Here is a 15,784-nt window from a genome sequence, read left to right on the forward strand (position 1 = left end):
CTCTACCACCGTGGGTATTCCTGGATGCAGTCTGTCCCCGGGGGCCCCCCTCGGCTCTCCGCTCAGGCCAGTGACGAGCCGGTGGCCACCCTGTTCCCCATGAACACTGACACCCTGGGGAGGATCTCCACTCATCCCTCCACCCATTCAGTCTCAGGCGATTACATACATCCTGCTCCATCTAATATTGAGTGCAACGTGGTGGTTGCCGTGGGAATAGGGGGGAATTCGATAGTGACTGCACTGGCAAAAGGCCTCTCACTGTGGCGCGGGTCGTGGTCAAAATGCCAAATGTTTGCCGCTTCAAGCATTTAATTAATCTGAAATGAGCTGATCATTCGCAGTAAGTGCAGGTCCAATACGAGCCAGCATACGCTAATTAAACTTGAGCAGCTAAGCTACATGGTGCTAGCAGTAGCTAGCTCCATAATTAAACTTCAGGAAGTGTCTATCTTGCTATGCACGTAGGGGAGATCCACCACCGACACAACTGTAACCAACTGTAACTGTGCCTTGGGGAGGGAGGACTTGTTCGAGACATTTGGCATTTCCCTCCCTTTTCTGATCAAAGCTACAGTAAATTTGAGGGCTACATAGTTGTGTGACCTCGGTTGGAGGCCTGAAAAATGCTTCAAATGTTAGCTGAGTATTTTGCCATCACTCTGTGTCTAAATGTCCCACAAACATTAAAAAGAATGACACAGTGTTGGTAATAAACAGTGGCTTCTGTCTCACACACAAGTTGTGGAACATTCATATTTCCTTTTCCCTCATTGATTGGCTTGTTTGATTGGACAAGAATTTCTGCCATTACTACCCACGTTATATATTTAGAAATTTGTTAAAGTTAAAATGAGCAGGTCAGAAGATTTTGGAAGATTTGGGATTTTTTTTATCAACTTAGTTGATATTAGTTTCTGGGACTTAATAAATGTAGAATAAATGTATATAACATAACATTTTATTAATTTACATCATGGGCTTATTTAATGTACTGTAGTAGGATATTTTAGTGTTTTAAAGTGGAAAATCTCTGTTTCTATAATAAACATGATTTGTTTTAATCAAAATGTGATCAACCTTCAACATACAAATATTTTTTGGGATCTTTTAAAAAAAGGAAATGCGAGGCAATAATAAAGAGAACAATTCTGGGGAAAACAGGATGGTTGAAATAGCTCGATTACTAGCGACCAGTTCTGGCGTGTTTGCTACCAATAGCTCTCAACAGTCTCAGCTTGTCACATTTTAAAATGCAGGTTTCTTCCCTGCACCAGATCTTTGCAGGATTGTCTCATTATCATCTCTCAGGTTATCTGTTGTTTTCCCAACCTTTTCTTTAGTGAGCTCAGTGGAGTCTTCGACCATGACACTCGATCCTTCTCCGCTCTTCTGTCGCCCTCCTGTCCCTCTAGCTCCTCTCGCTGTGATAATTAGTTACACTCGTGACTGTTGCTATAGGGTTTAGCAGTACTTTACATCTGCGCAAGTGTGTCGCCACATGTTTTTATTCCACTCCTGTTATTTTTAGCTTGCCCTCAATTGAATTATAATGGGACAATGCTGCCTGTTTGTGTGTCAGAGGCCATATATTAAACCAGAAAACATTCCCATGGAGGCGTGATATTGTAAGTTTGAGTGAATTCAAACAGCGACAAGCCTGGGTGGCTCTGCAGCACTCAGAGTTTCCATGAGCACTCACACAAGTCAGCGAGATAAGATAACGCGCCCCAGACCTGCAACGCCGAGTCTCGAGAAGTGGAACAAATGGAATTTTGGAACATGAATTATAATTCAGCTGTGAAGCATCTGTATGGGAAGTAGATATTAAAGCAATTATAAGCCTCTTAAACGAGTCAGAAGCCAGTTTCGTTTATTTTCAGACGGAGGTGAATGCTCAGTGTATCGCTCACCAGGGTTGGTTTAACGAAGTATCACATCTCCATTTCTACACTGTGGCAATGACATTGTATGAAGTGCAAATCTCATCGGCTGCATGAGAGCAGCGGCGGCGTTGCCCACTCTGCAGGCCGAGGGGTAATACGCTGACACAGAACTCCGTGGGCCACGTTTAATCTTACCTGGAATCTCAATCGGGAAGGCAGAAGCTTGATGATCCCGGCGAAGGTCGCAGCTGCGTGCATGCCACAGTGGTGGACCGGGGGGGGGGGCAGCGTCCATCAGTGGGCAGAGCTGAGGACAACAGCGTTTGCTTTGAACTGGCGTGCATTCGCAGAGGATTTCCACGCTCGGTGACACGCATGGACATGATCTCATGTCTGCTAAGCTGCAGCGCGTTTGTGGTTTTGCTGTCTGGTGTATTTAAGTGGTGATGAAATAATAAATAAATAGATCCTGGCTAACTGGGGGAGGCGGAGTCTCTTCAAGGAGCTGCTTTGGAAGAGATGTTTAAATTGTGATTTATTAGAGGAAAATGAAACCCAGAACTTAGCTGCAGCGTAACAACAGGCTTCACACACACACACACACCACACACACACACACACCTGCATGTAACTATTTAAGATACAGCTGTTATTTCATTGCTTCGCTTTAAGAGGTCAGTGACATCCCAGGTCAGAGTTGAAACCATTTGAACTTCAAGATTCCGGCAGCTTTCCAATTTCTGACTGTGTCCTGCTAAAGAAAGCTTTTGAGTCCTTTGATAGTGGGAGTAGCACGTGTTCACACTAGTGCATAGTCACTAGGCCTTCATAGTCCACACTCAGTAGTGTAATTTTTGCACAGTAAATTCGTAACTAAATCCAAGATTGGTCGCTTGCTTCCAAACTGATCAGCAAATGGCCTCTTAAGAAAATGAGTGAAGCCTAAATCCTATGTATCATTAGATAATACGAAAAAGATATAAAAAGGTTTCTGATGAGCTTTCAAGCTGTCTGCAGGTAATTAAAGGTCTTTGATACGTGCGTTGATGTTTCAAATTTCACCTCTGCCGCTGTAATAAATAATCTGTCAATCAGTCTTGTTTGGTGGCCTGTCCCCATCTTAATGTGCCTCGAGAGGCACTTATACATTACCAGTTACTATTCTCAGGCTCAACATATCGTTTAATAACCTTCTAATTGCTGAGACCATGGGAATTGAACCTCCCCAATTTTAAAGACTATTTTTAAAAGCCCAACTAAACATACATTTAATACCAAATGAACGTACTGTATATCTCAAAGTAAGACTGAACTTTGGAGAGTAAACACTTTCCTTGTGTTAAACTACTCTCTCCAAAGAGTATTTGTGGTTTTCTCGGACCTGTTCGTGCATTTTTCTCATTTAGTTGGCAGTTTACGATACGAGTCTCACAGCATGAAGTCATCAGGAGGATGTTGGAGTTTAGTTTTACGCCAAAGTGCAAAGCTGAGGAAATCTGAGTGGACACGAACATGCGTGCGCTCTACGTTCCCCTCTCGGTCGTTTCAATCAGGCAGCTGGGACGCGCCACAATCTGTATCAATTTACACCTTATTTAATTCCAGGCAACGTGTACAGTGAAACATTCACCGCAGGAGCCTGACGTGTGATACGTTTCCAGCCACTATCGAACAAAACACTTTTCCATGATGACGAAAGGAGGCGGATGTTTATGAATTCAACTTTCATCAGGATGAAAGTTTAGCTTTGTGCTAATGACTCAGGATGCTGCTACATTTGTCTGCTTTCCGTCCCGTCATGTTTTCTAGACTCATCTTCTTGCAGACCTCTTGGTCTTTGCAAGAAAGTTAGGCAGGAATGTGGCTAGCGTTCAAATATTTGAGTAGAGAAACGACACGAAGGTGTGGTTATGGTGGCAGTTTTTTACATTTATAGAATTCGTTTTTACACATAATTATAGAATTAATGCTTCCTAGTGCAGTGGTCATTAAACATTTTTGTACCCTAAACACGTAAAGTCTGTTCCACCATATTCAGCTGACGCAGCCAACAGGTTTTATTTGTTTAGCAGTTGTAGCTCTACTCGCTGACAGTTCAGGTGTGGGTCAAGGGCAGTTCACTCACACACACACGCCCACACACACACCCTCAGGCAGAACTGAATCCAACTCTTGGAAATACTAATAATGTAGAACTTGCTCTGCAACATCACAGCCTTGAGCAAGAAATGAGGTAGCTGGGATTAGGGTGAGGATGAGGATTATTCTGGCAAACAAACAGGCAACAATACTGGTGCTGTGTAGGACATGCAGTGTTGAATTTGGATGTCATAAGTTGCTTTACTAGACCAAGAGATGTGGAGAACCTAGCAGAGACGCAGGTAATCTGTGATGACAGAGTTTAGCAGTTTAGTCGTCTGAACAAACCTTTGGAACATCAAAGATCAATTATTAGTAATAAACAGGAGAGGTTCTGTGGAAGAAGACTAAATGGGGATTTGAAGCTATCAAGGACTATAAATCCTGATGATTCTCATGTAGCAGATGTTCCTGAGGTTGAAAGAGGCATCCTGATGAATCAGATCGTCACAAGCGAGAGCTTCCCTACAGAAGATGCTGCAGCTGATCTGCTATCGAATCTACACACGTCACCCCTCATTACTGGTGTAGGTTGCTTATATGTGCGCTCCTACATGCACATACTATCACAGAGGCACCACTGAGATCCAATATTACCCGTGGCAAGTTGCAGAGCCACACTTGTGAGGTGTTTAATCAGTAACCACGAGAGGAATCTGCTGCATTAGGCACATGGAGACAACTTCTCTTGACCTGCTGAAAGGCTCCGTTGCATGTTCACTTCTGCCCACCAATGACATGGATGATATGTGTGAATGGGTCAGGGTCTTTCAGAGACAGGCCATGTTGACAGGAAAGACAGTTCCTGGTGCTAATGGAGATGCCTTCCTCAACCACAACCACAGAGAGCGAGGGGGCGAGGCTCACGTGCGAGCTCCCCCCATTCGGAGGAAAAACCCCAGAAGGATCATAAACATCTACAGTAATTATTCTCATATAATGGGAAGTTCCCGATGGTCAGATTCACTTGGAACACAATTCATGCATGTGATGATAAACTGAACCCAGAGATAGATGTACATTAAACCGACCTAACACCTGGGAGGTGTTAACACACGTCTGCATTTCATAAACTCTCATTTTGGCCTTTCAGGACCGTAAATCCTTAAAGCAGACAATAAACTATTTTAAAACTTTATTTGTTGGCCTGCAACAACTAATAACTTCTTTTCCTCAGACATGTTTGTATAATAAAATCATGAAAGAAAAGTACAACTATGTGAAAAGCTCTGATCCAAAAAGAGGGCAGGATGGTTTCTATACTGAGAAGGTCTATATGAAGCTGGTTATGCAACAGTGAGGTCTGAAGTCCTGCCCTGGTTATAAATCAGAAATGTTTAGGATGTGGCCGCGGCCACCAAGGCCTCCCTGTAAACCCTCATGACAGGTGGGGAGAAGACGAGGCCATAAATCACGCTGACACACCTCACTGATGAGGTGCTTTACAGGAGCAACATCCCTTCAGTCTGGACTCTGGTCAACAAGCCGTCAATTTCACCTCGTCTTTACGACAAAAAGATGATTTAACTTCACACAACAGATGAAAAGACCCACCACAACAGCTAGATCTACTGTCAGTAAAGCTACCAAGGCAGAAAGCATGTGAACTACAAGGCTGAGGGGCAAAAACAACATCATTGAAATCATCTAAATAAATTAAGTTCATGTTGGTCTTGAAAAAATGAAAATGGCTGGAAGGTCCAGTGTATTTATAGTACAAGAGACATAAAAAAAGTGCAGGATTTTGTTTATACAGTCTGGGGAGCTGACATAAACCTCACATTCCACTGTGTGTGTGTGTGTGTGTGTCTGTGTGTGTGTGTTCCCTCACATCTCTAATTGTGGAATAAACTGAGACCCTAAAAACCTCCCTGGTTCTCTGTGGGCTTTAAAGAGAAAGTTAATGGCATATATCATTTTAAAAGGGGTTGAATCAACATTACACCACATGGTAAAGGTCGACCAGACTGACCTGCTGAATGCTGCTAAACCAACTGCATGTTTGCGTGAAGCCTGACGTGCGGGTGCGGTCCGGCCTGGGCGGGGGTGAGACCGAACTCCTGTCTCCGTGCACCGTTAATCACTGTAGAGCAAACAGAACAGTCAGATGATTAAAGGTGGAGACCTACAGGTCTGACAACGGTTGCGTAAAGTTTGCTTTCGGCCGCGCTCGGCTTCATTCCTTCCTCCTCTCCGGCTCTTTTCGCCGTATTGTGAGTTATCGCCCAGTCACGCGTCCCACCCACCGGCCACCGCTGCGTATAAATGAGCTGCGGTGTCCCCCCCCTCCGGCCTGCGGGACAAACTCTGCGGCTTCTCTCTTCTGCGGGGAATATTGCGCATTTGCGCCTGCCTCTGCGTTGTGCTTTCACTGTCACACGGGCGGGGTGTGCGCGATCCGAGAGGGCTTCAGCTGTCACAGAAAACAGGTAACTTTTAACACCGCACCGCACCGCACCGCACGGACAGGCTCCGCAAACCCGCACAGGCCACGCACGCTGTCACTTCTCGCTTCCTTCATCCCGTTATTCCTCCAGTTCCTCCGCCGTTTTACAGGATTTATTTCCGGGTACTTAAACGCGTCTGCAACCACAGAGATGGCGAATATTATATCAAGTGTGGTTTATTTGGCCATTTAACAGTCTGGGCGTGTTCATGGGAGTGTTTCCAGCATTTGTCATGTTAAAAACAACGGATCATTTTATCAAGAGTGGAAATGGTACGGAAGCCCCAGGTGGTCATTATTACTAATGCATATTTACCCCCCTCAACTTCAACAGTGTTTTACAGCATGAAAATGTTATTTTCACATGTGTGTAGCTGTTGTTTCTCTTCTGTTTCGATGGATAGTTGTCTACTTTTCTACTTTACCACTAATGCAAGTTGTCTTACGCCCTTCGTCCTTTACAGGAAACCTTTCAGGCATGGCAGCCATCAGCGGCTCAAACACAGCTTTTGCCTTGGAGCTGCTTCGCACTCTGAGCCAAGGAAATCCCAGCGGGAACATCTTTGTCTCCCCACTGAGCATCAGCTCAGCCCTGGCGATGGTTTATCTGGGAGCTAAAGGGGAGACGGCGGCTCAGATGGCCCAGGTAGGAACTCCTGGCCCTTTATCACATGATAGATGATGAGTAAAAGCTGTAAACTGCAGGAACTGCTCTGCTAGTTTACACTAAAGACGTTGGAGGTCCAAAGGTCGGTTGCCTGATGATCTAATGACAGGTATTCTTTTGTTCAGGTGGAGTCAAATGAATGTGAACCTTGAACTCATTAATGACACACAGTTGTAGACACACATTCATGGAACCTGTTCAGCTGATATAAAGTAGCCTGTTTACTTGAGTGTTGTTCAAGATTCACTTTAGATTAATGATGTCCTGGTTGATGAGACAGCCTCAAAATGAATAAATGACTCAACAAAGCTGTACACACGGGGCACAACAAGCACAAAAAGCAGAACAATGGGTAAACTTGTGTGAAGCACTGACCAACAGAAGGTTTGGTAACACCAAAATGGACTCAAATGGTAGTTGAATCATTACAGTGGGATAAACCTGATTTTCCATGTCTCCAGGCTCTCTCGTTCAGCTCCGGTAAAGATGTCCACGCAGATTTCCAGACGCTCAACGGCGAAATCAACTCGCCATCTGCGTCGTACACTCTGAAACTAGCCAACCGACTTTATGGAGAAAGCACCGCCAACTTCCTCTCAGTGGGTTCTGGATTTACACCCATCACGAACTGCAAGGAACCAAACGGTGTATTTGATTGGATTGATTTCCTCTGGGATTTCAGGAATTCCTCGACGCCACACAGAAGTACTACCATGCTGACCTGAAGGCCATTGATTTCATCGGGGCCCCAGAGGAGTGCAGAGCAGAGATCAACAGTTGGGTTGAGGAGCAAACTGAGAGTGAGAAGTTCCACCTTAGGTTCCACCCATGTCCTGAACAAATACCACTTTTAACCCTCCTATTTGAGAGGTCTCAATCACTGTTTCTGTCCTGTGTGTGTTGCCTTTCAGATAAGATTAAAGATCTTCTGAAGCCAGGAACAGTCAGCACGATGACAAGATTGGCTCTGGTTAATGCTATCTACTTCAAAGGGAACTGGATGAATCGCTTCGATGAGGCAAATACCAAAGAAATGCCTTTTAAAGTCAACCAGGTAACGAGCTCAGCCTGTAAATTCAGAAGCTCTTGATATCCCCCTGGTGGCTATATGTGGAATTTAGTGGAATTAAATTTATTGTGCTTTGCTGGTATGATAGAATGAGAGCAAGCCTGTCCAGATGATGTACCAGATGAAGAAGCTGCCCTACAACTACATCCCTGAACACGGTGTGCAGATCCTGGAGCTGCCGTATGTGGAGGAGGAGCTCAGCATGTTCATCCTGCTGCCCGAGGAGACCACAGATGGCCCGAGCCCTCTGCTGAAGGTGCAAGATGTGAAAACAAAAGACAGGTTTTTCCTTTTTAGAAAAAAAAAAAGTGTTTCAATTTGCAAAGCTGACTTGATGCCGATGTTTCTGAGGTTTTCCTGCTAGGACTTTGGGGTGTGTAATGACAAAAGCAGCTAAATAGCACATTTTTATGAAATATGTTTTACTTTAAATACAATGAATATGTTGTTGCAGCTGGAAAACGAGCTGACACGGGAGAAGCTTGATGAATGGACCAACAGGGAGAACATGGATGTCCACTCTGAAGTCCTCGTCCACCTGCCCAAATTCAAACTTGAGGAAGACTACGAAATGAACGAGGCTCTGGCCAAACTGGGCATGACAGATGTGTTCTGCGCAGCCAAGGCCGACTTGTCTGGTATGAACGGTGATGGAGGACTGTTCCTGTCTACGGTGGCCCATAAGGCTTTTGTGGAGGTGAATGAGGAAGGGACGGAGGCAGCCGCAGCCACAGCGGGCATGGTAGCGTTCTGTATGCTCAGGGAGGAACACTTCACCGCTGACCACCCCTTCCTCTTCTTCATCAGACACAATAAGACCAAGTCCATCCTCTTCCTCGGCAGATACTCATCTCCACAGTAGATGAAGTATGGGGCCATTTGTGAAACAAATAAAGTATTTTAAAACCCTGAAACAAAGTATCTTTCTCCCTGTTAATAGTCAAACATCTTGAATTGGATGCTATTTGTTTTAGTTTAGGCCACCAAGTGGGAATTAACAAACATAATTTATGAAATAAAAAATCATTTGGCACCAATTCCTGTAGTGCACCACCATCACTTGAAATATTCCACAATTTGGGGATTTTAGAAGGTTCGATCTACAACCAGGTGGTAAATGTTTTAAGATCTCTTTGCAGTTCGTTTGGGTAAATGAGTTGGTTACAATGCTTAAAAAAGCTGCTAGGCAACTGTGGTTGGGTGTATCTCAGTGCAGGATATGGAACTTGTTTGCCTTCTGAAACGGCAAGCCCATTGTCAGAGTTGGATAACAATTAGGTACATTCATACTGACATATTTACAATAGTTGTCATCCAGTTCATAGGCCAAAGTGGGCAAATGCAACACCAGCCCCTGAAAACACCAAATATTAAGGATAAAAGTGAAGCCTATGCTCTTTGGACAATCAAAGCTCCCTCAGTCAAAATATAATCATCAGGGCCCAGTATTTCAAAACTCCAAATCCAGATCAAAATGATCCGGATTTGTAAATCCCCCTATCCTGGTCTGTGGATCATAATAATCTATCCCAGTTTTTCAAAACCTTGCATGATAGGATCAAAATGATTATGATTCACCTGGACAGGGATTTCCAAAGCCGTCCCTCCCACTGGATCATTGCCAGGAAACAGGAAGTGATGTGTTTAAAAACAAAATAAAGCGCCATGTGTCAAATTAAAAGTCACATTTTATTTAAAGATTTTACCACTATCTACTTAGATGTCAATGTTATAACTTTAAAATAGTAACTCATGTAACAATAAATCAATATAATTTTCAACAAATCAATCCTGAATATTTTATAAAAAAACAAAATCAAACAAAATCAAAATTTCAAAAACAATATATGAATCATGACTTTTTACTCATGTCTTTTTCCAAAGTGAAATCAAAGTGTATTATGTTGAAATTGTCCCATTCTTTATGAAAAATACAAACTAACCATGGCACTTCTGACTGCTCTCCCAGCTGGTTCGTCAGTTTGATGTGGTTGTGGCGCCTCTATCTGACCTTCTGGAAGTGGAACGTCGTCCTCCTCCATGGGCACTCTTCTTTTTTGTGCTATATTGTGCAACACAATACATGCACAAATAATATTCCAGGCTTCTTTGGGCTCCACACGGAGATAATTAAGGCAGGCAAATCTCCGTTTACGTATACCACTGATGCGCTCAATTGTCCCCCTTGTAGATGTATGAGCATAGTTGAAATTTTGTTGTGAGTTGCTTGTGACTGTTGCAAAAGGTGTCATCAGCCAATGAAGAAGAGGATAACCTGTCACCAAGGAGGATTCCATCTGGAGTTTATACTATGGTGCCCCTTCCTGTTTACAAATTCCCACTCTCTTTCACGAGGGGCTTGAATGTGTATATGTGTGCAGTCTATCACACCAATAGTGTTCGGCATTCCTGCGATGGAAAAGAACTGTTTTTTGTTTTGTGAAATTTCTTCATACTCATTTAATAAACTTGAAAGAGCTCTTGCCACAGAATGCATCACGCATCCCACTGTTGATTTTGTGACTCCAATGCTATCTGCAATAACTTCAACGATCCACTTGCAAAAAAACGAAGCGCAATCAACACTTGTTCCTCCACAGTCAAGGCATGGCTCCTCACTGTTGGTCTTTGAAGATGAGGGCGAAGAACATCACATAAATAAATAATATCCTGTGTTCCGAAACGATATCTTGAATAAAGTTCTTCATCAGAGTACTGCAGAAGTAAATTTGGTCGTTCAGTATATTGCCGAGGCTTGTATTGCCTCTGACGTTGTTGCATCACATGCAGGAGTGCTGTCATTTTGCTCAATCTATTTGCTACTAACCCCTTTTTAGCCAAACCCATGTCCCACCACACCTGATTTTAACGATCCCTCATGGTAGTCTAGAGAGCCAGCCTGGGTGTGACTTACAATCAGACAACATGGAGGGCAAGACCGAAGGAGGTCACTCCTCTGCGACTGAAACAAATGCACTGCTTGAAGGTGTGCGTGAAAATTATCATGTGCTATTTCAGCAGAAGATAACAGAACTGGTTAATGCCACCGGTGGAGGCCAACGCAGATCTGTGGATCAGGTCACATTGAGATGGAAAAATCTCAAACAAAAAGCTACTAAAGACCACTCAGAGGCCAAAACGACTCCAACAGGCAATAAACCTGCCAAACGTGGCGAGTTTACTGATGTGGTTCTGGATATTATTGGTGGAGCGGATTCTCAAGCTTTGCATGGGATTGTACCCTGTGATGTGGGAGAGTCTATTGGCTCCCAGGGGCCACTCAATCTGTCAAGCGATGGGACAAGCACCCTTACCTTTGTTGAGTCCGATCAACCTGAACTGTCCACCAGCCAGACCTTGACCCAAGCTGCTGATGTGGTTAGGGTTACACCATCACCACAACCACCACCCTTGACGTGCCGGAGCAAAAGGCCAAAGAGTCATACACAGGATCATCCCTGAAAGTTGAAACAGAGCGAGCGCAACAGCAGCTCGTCCTCACCAATGAACCGATTAATTTAACAAACTTGAAACAAGAACAGGTGAAACTACAAATTAAATTGCTTGAAAAACAATTAATGTGAATCACTTTACAGAAAAGTTATTTATTTTGTGGTTCAATGGAATTCTGAGAGCAAGTTTTCAGTTCTTTTTTGATTTTAACGGTCATATTTTTGTTACAATAAATGCTGTCTTGCAAAATGTATATGTTTATTATGGTACATCACTATATTTCAAAAAGCTTATTTCTATTTTACAACGTGAAGCATAATAGTCCCTTTTTATATGTAATGTAAAATCAAACTAGTATTTGTGTGACACAAATGCTAACAAAATGCTTTAAAATGACAAGACTGTTGTGATCAACTATATAATTTTGATTTTTAGTGTTTGAAGTCACATTGTGATGAGAATGACTCAAAATAACTTACTTCGAGACAACATTTGTGAGAAATTACTATTTTTCATACATAGGATTATTTCCAAATCCACCTCTGAGGTGGGATCATTATAATCTTGATTTTCAGGATCAAAATGATCCGGATTTTTGACCAAAGTTCTGAAATACCCAAATGTCGCAAAAATCTGGATTTTTGGCAGGATTGGATTTACAAATCCAGATTGAAATCTTCAGGATAAATTCTGCATTGAAATACCCGATTTTGGATCAGATCAGAGAAAAATCCAATCCACCTGGATTAATCCTGTAGGATTATTTCTGAAATACTGGGCCCTGTTCCTTGGACCATTTGGCCAACATTTCCTGTAAATTTGATTAAAATGAACTAACAGACAGGCGCCAGCCTTAACTACAAGGGTTGGCCCAATTTGGATGCCTTTGTCTATTTCATGAAGCACTACCAGTGAGAATATTCTTTAGACGTAAAAGCAAAAGCTCTAAATCGGATCAAATGCTGCGGGGAAGAAAAAGTACATTCGCAAACTAGTGGAAAAGAGACTCTAGGAACTTGCATTGCCAGTGTGAAGCGCCGGGCTCTAAAAAAGATCGAGCCACTAAATAAATATTTATTTTGAAAGGCAGAACCGGAAATCCGCCATACGCTTCCTTTAACGTGTTAATAAAAGGCTCTTCTGTCCTCCCGTTACTTCATGTTGCTGGACAGTTTAAGATTGCAGATCCGACTCTTCATACAGTTTTAGATTGGATTTTTAAAGTCGTGCTGTTATGTGCTGTACTTGCGGAATCCAGTTAATCTAATAAGCGGTGTTTGGTGTTTGTTGTCTATATTTGCGCTGACATCCATCTTGGTCGCTGGCAGGTCCTCTGGCAACGCCACAATTTGGACACTTTGACTACCTGGACTGTCAGACGGTGGACAAGCGATCAATCCGGAAGAAGAGGTGAGATAAGTTACAGGCGTGCAGGATTAATGGCGAATTCTAAATCAGAAACTCGGTGAGCGTGGAAGCTTTTGCATTTATTTGCAAAAGTGTGTCGTTCGGGATGTTTGTTAGAAGACACAAGTTAGCTGCCAATTGTCCTAAAGGTTGAGCATCATCAGGAATGTCTGTACGGGAATGGGAAATTCAACAGAACTTTTTAAAAGACCCAATAACCGGATTGATCTGATGCTCTTGTGCAGCCTCAGTAAATGGAAATGTGCATCCTTTTACGTGGGAGGTGTGTGAAGCCCACAAGCCCAAACTGATTTGTTCTGTTAGTTGAGCTGCTTTTTCTGTCCAGTATCTGAATTATTACATGTCTATTACAGAAATCCCTCAAATGTATTGTGTATTTTTTCCACACATGCTTAATGCAAAATCACAATTATTACCTAATGGAGTGTCAGAATAAATTGAAAAGACATGAATTATTCGAATATATTAAGAGTTTAAATTTTAATTTGTCAAATCTATCAGTCATTCAAACTGAGCTTGTGAATGTTGTGGCCACTGCTTGAGCAGTTCAAACACAATAAAGTTTACTTCTACCTGCTGAGCCTGTTGGACAGCATTATATGCCAGGCTATCTTCTAATTTTAACGACCTGTTATGCACACTGGCATATTTTTTTATTCCAGATGAGCTCTCAGGATAACCAGAAACCGTGGAGGGTGTTGGTGACTGGAGGATCTGGCATGGTGGGCAAGGGCCTCCAGTGTGTGGTGAAAGAGATGGGGGGAGCCAAGGAAGGGGAGGAGTGGTTATTCCTTTCCTCCAAAGATATCAATCTATTGTAAGGTTATAGCGCGCACTCATATGCAAACAAAACACTGCTGACACACCCAGCTCAGAGGCTGCCTGAACACTCACTCGGTTATTGAATTCTGCCCTCAGGAATTTGGAGAATACGCGAGAAGTCTTTGAAAAGTTTCAGCCAACCCACGTTATCCACCTTGCTGCTATGGTTGGAGGACTTTTCATGAACATGAGACAGAACCTGGACTTCCTGGTATGAATCACTATATATGACCATAGTTTTCAGTCGGTAGGTTCCACTGTGACACTAAAGGCCACTAGAATAAAAGATTCACATGCTTTGCTTTGACCTGCTGAATGTCAGATCTTGTGTGTTGATGGCTTCATCTCCTCTAGAGAAACAATCTCACCATCAATGACAATGTGCTGCTGGCATCACATGAAATTGGTGTGACCAAGGTGGTCTCCTGCCTCTCCACCTGCATCTTCCCTCATGAGGCCCCCTTCCCCCTTGACGAATCGATGGTAAAACAACCACGTGGCTGCAGCTTGTTGCAAAGCATCTGTAAATACGTGACAAACATTTTCTCTGTGTTAAAGATCCTGTTAGGGCCACCACATGATTCAAACTATGGATATGCCTACGCAAAGAGAACGGTTGCTATCCTTAACAGGTAGAAAGGCTGGTTTTTAGTAAATTTGCCAGCTGGGAGAGTCTTTTCTATATAGCTGTGTGTGTTTTGCAGGGGTTATTACGAGCAGCACGGACGGCGCTACACGGCTGTGATCCCTACCAACGTGTTTGGTCCTCATGACAACTTCAACTTGGCAGATGGTCACGTGCTGTCGGGCCTCATACACAAAACCTACATCGCCAAGAGTGAGTCATATTGTTGTTTCCACTTGAAACATGTCACAAATCTGTCTTCACATGGAAGAATAAATACTGTTTTATCCTGTTAAAATACAGGGAGATGCTGATGCTAAACCAGTTCTGTACTGGAACACTTGAGTTAAGGGTCTGGATCACTACAATATCACTCACATCTTCTGTTCCTATCATTTAGGGGACAAAACTCCCCTGGATGTCTGGGGTTCCGGCACCCCGAGGAGACAGTTCATATACTCTGTGGACCTGGCTCGTCTCATTCTGTGGTCCTTGAGAGATTATGATGAGATTGATCCGGTCATCCTGTGCGGTGAGACTTTGTCCGTCGTAGCTTCGTATCTTTAGAGTTCACCAGTTCATTTACTTTAAACTGGTTGCAGGTGATGATGAAGCTGAGGTGTCCATCAAAGAGGCAGCAGAGGCTGTGAAGAAAGCCATGGACTTTGATGGAGAAATCGTTGTATCCTTTCACTCTGCTACATTAAAGCAGTGTTTTAATCCGAGAGATCCTTATATCCAACTGCTGGCAAACAAGCTGCAGCACAAATGCAGGATGACTTGAGAGCGCCAGCAAATGGGACTTTCATGTCATTTCCTTAACTGGTGACCTCAAGTTTGACAAGAGCAAAGCAGACGGTGTGTTCAAGAAGACGGCCAGCAATGCAAAGCTGCGCAAATACCTGCCAGACTTCAAATTCACGCCCTTCGATCAAGGTGAGAGGCCCAGTTTGTGAGTTTGGACAGTTTGTGAGTTTGGCTTCATGTTTGACCTCATTGCTCCTGATCTTACCTGCAGCTTTAAAGGAAACCTGCGACTGGTTTGTAGCCAACTACGACTCGGCCCGGAAGTGAACCCTTTTCTAAAAACCAGCGGTACAGTCTGCCGTTCAGGAGCTGCTGTGATGGCCATCAGGACGTTGATGCGTTCCTCTTCCTGTTGCAGGTTCTACGCTGCAGGTGTTTGAATAAATAAGTTAAAAAAAAACAAAAAAACTCAGATTTAATCTGTGGTGGCTCGGTCTGAAAT

General features: G+C 43.3%; 3 protein-coding genes across 7 annotated transcripts in view; 2 read left to right on the forward strand and 1 right to left on the reverse strand.

Moving 5' to 3' along the window:
• mylk4b (myosin light chain kinase family, member 4b) overlaps window positions 1–6,656 on the reverse strand; it is a 28,020-nt gene extending 21,364 nt beyond the window's left edge. The window contains exons 1-3 of one of the 4 annotated variants that reach the window (XM_057037713.1): window positions 6,523–6,656; window positions 5,998–6,108; window positions 2,082–2,193 (exon numbers count right to left, since the gene is read on the reverse strand). The gene's annotated coding sequence lies outside the window, so the exon portion shown is untranslated. The other 3 variants (XM_057037715.1, XM_057037716.1, XM_057037717.1) reach the window with 3 other exon arrangements.
• Window positions 6,304–9,125, forward strand: serpinb1 (serpin peptidase inhibitor, clade B (ovalbumin), member 1). Its single transcript, XM_057037734.1, has 7 exons — window positions 6,304–6,454; window positions 6,936–7,117; window positions 7,600–7,737; window positions 7,821–7,938; window positions 8,050–8,192; window positions 8,296–8,463; window positions 8,662–9,125. Exons 2-7 carry the CDS (start codon window positions 6,950–6,952, stop codon window positions 9,067–9,069), a joined length of 1,143 nt encoding a protein of 380 aa, XP_056893714.1. The 5' UTR covers window positions 6,304–6,454; window positions 6,936–6,949; the 3' UTR covers window positions 9,070–9,125.
• Window positions 9,126–12,761: 3,636 nt separating this feature from the next.
• Window positions 12,762–15,761, forward strand: LOC130528409 (GDP-L-fucose synthase-like). Of its 2 annotated transcripts, none has more exons than XM_057037738.1 (10): window positions 12,762–13,070; window positions 13,751–13,905; window positions 14,007–14,121; window positions 14,265–14,393; window positions 14,469–14,542; window positions 14,615–14,748; window positions 14,936–15,081; window positions 15,155–15,217; window positions 15,372–15,471; window positions 15,554–15,761. In XM_057037738.1, exons 2-10 carry the CDS (start codon window positions 13,751–13,753, stop codon window positions 15,607–15,609), a joined length of 972 nt encoding a protein of 323 aa, XP_056893718.1. In that variant the 5' UTR covers window positions 12,762–13,070; the 3' UTR covers window positions 15,610–15,761. The 2 variants fall into 2 exon arrangements, with proteins under 2 accessions (XP_056893718.1, XP_056893717.1); XM_057037737.1 differs by having other exon boundaries at window positions 14,936–15,067; window positions 15,138–15,217.
• Window positions 15,762–15,784: the final 23 nt, after the last annotated feature.

This window comes from Takifugu flavidus, chromosome 7 (assembly GCF_003711565.1).
Source record: "Takifugu flavidus isolate HTHZ2018 chromosome 7, ASM371156v2, whole genome shotgun sequence".
Lineage (NCBI taxonomy): Eukaryota > Metazoa > Chordata > Actinopteri > Tetraodontiformes > Tetraodontidae > Takifugu > Takifugu flavidus.

Bases quoted from the DNA above. Each gene is read 5' to 3' on its own strand.
- LOC130528409 (XM_057037737.1), top strand. From the start codon at position 13,751: ATGAGCTCTCAGGATAACCAGAAACCGTGGAGGGTGTTGGTGACTGGA. The intron at 14,122-14,264 runs GTATGAATCACT...CATCTCCTCTAG, and splicing joins GACAGAACCTGGACTTCCTG to AGAAACAATCTCACCATCAA. The intron at 15,472-15,553 runs GTGAGAGGCCCA...TCTTACCTGCAG, and splicing joins ATTCACGCCCTTCGATCAAG to CTTTAAAGGAAACCTGCGAC.
- serpinb1 (XM_057037734.1), top strand. From the start codon at position 6,950: ATGGCAGCCATCAGCGGCTCAAACACAGCTTTTGCCTTGGAGCTGCTT. The intron at 7,939-8,049 runs GTGAGAAGTTCC...GTTGCCTTTCAG, and splicing joins GGTTGAGGAGCAAACTGAGA to ATAAGATTAAAGATCTTCTG. The intron at 8,464-8,661 runs GTGCAAGATGTG...ATGTTGTTGCAG, and splicing joins GCCCGAGCCCTCTGCTGAAG to CTGGAAAACGAGCTGACACG.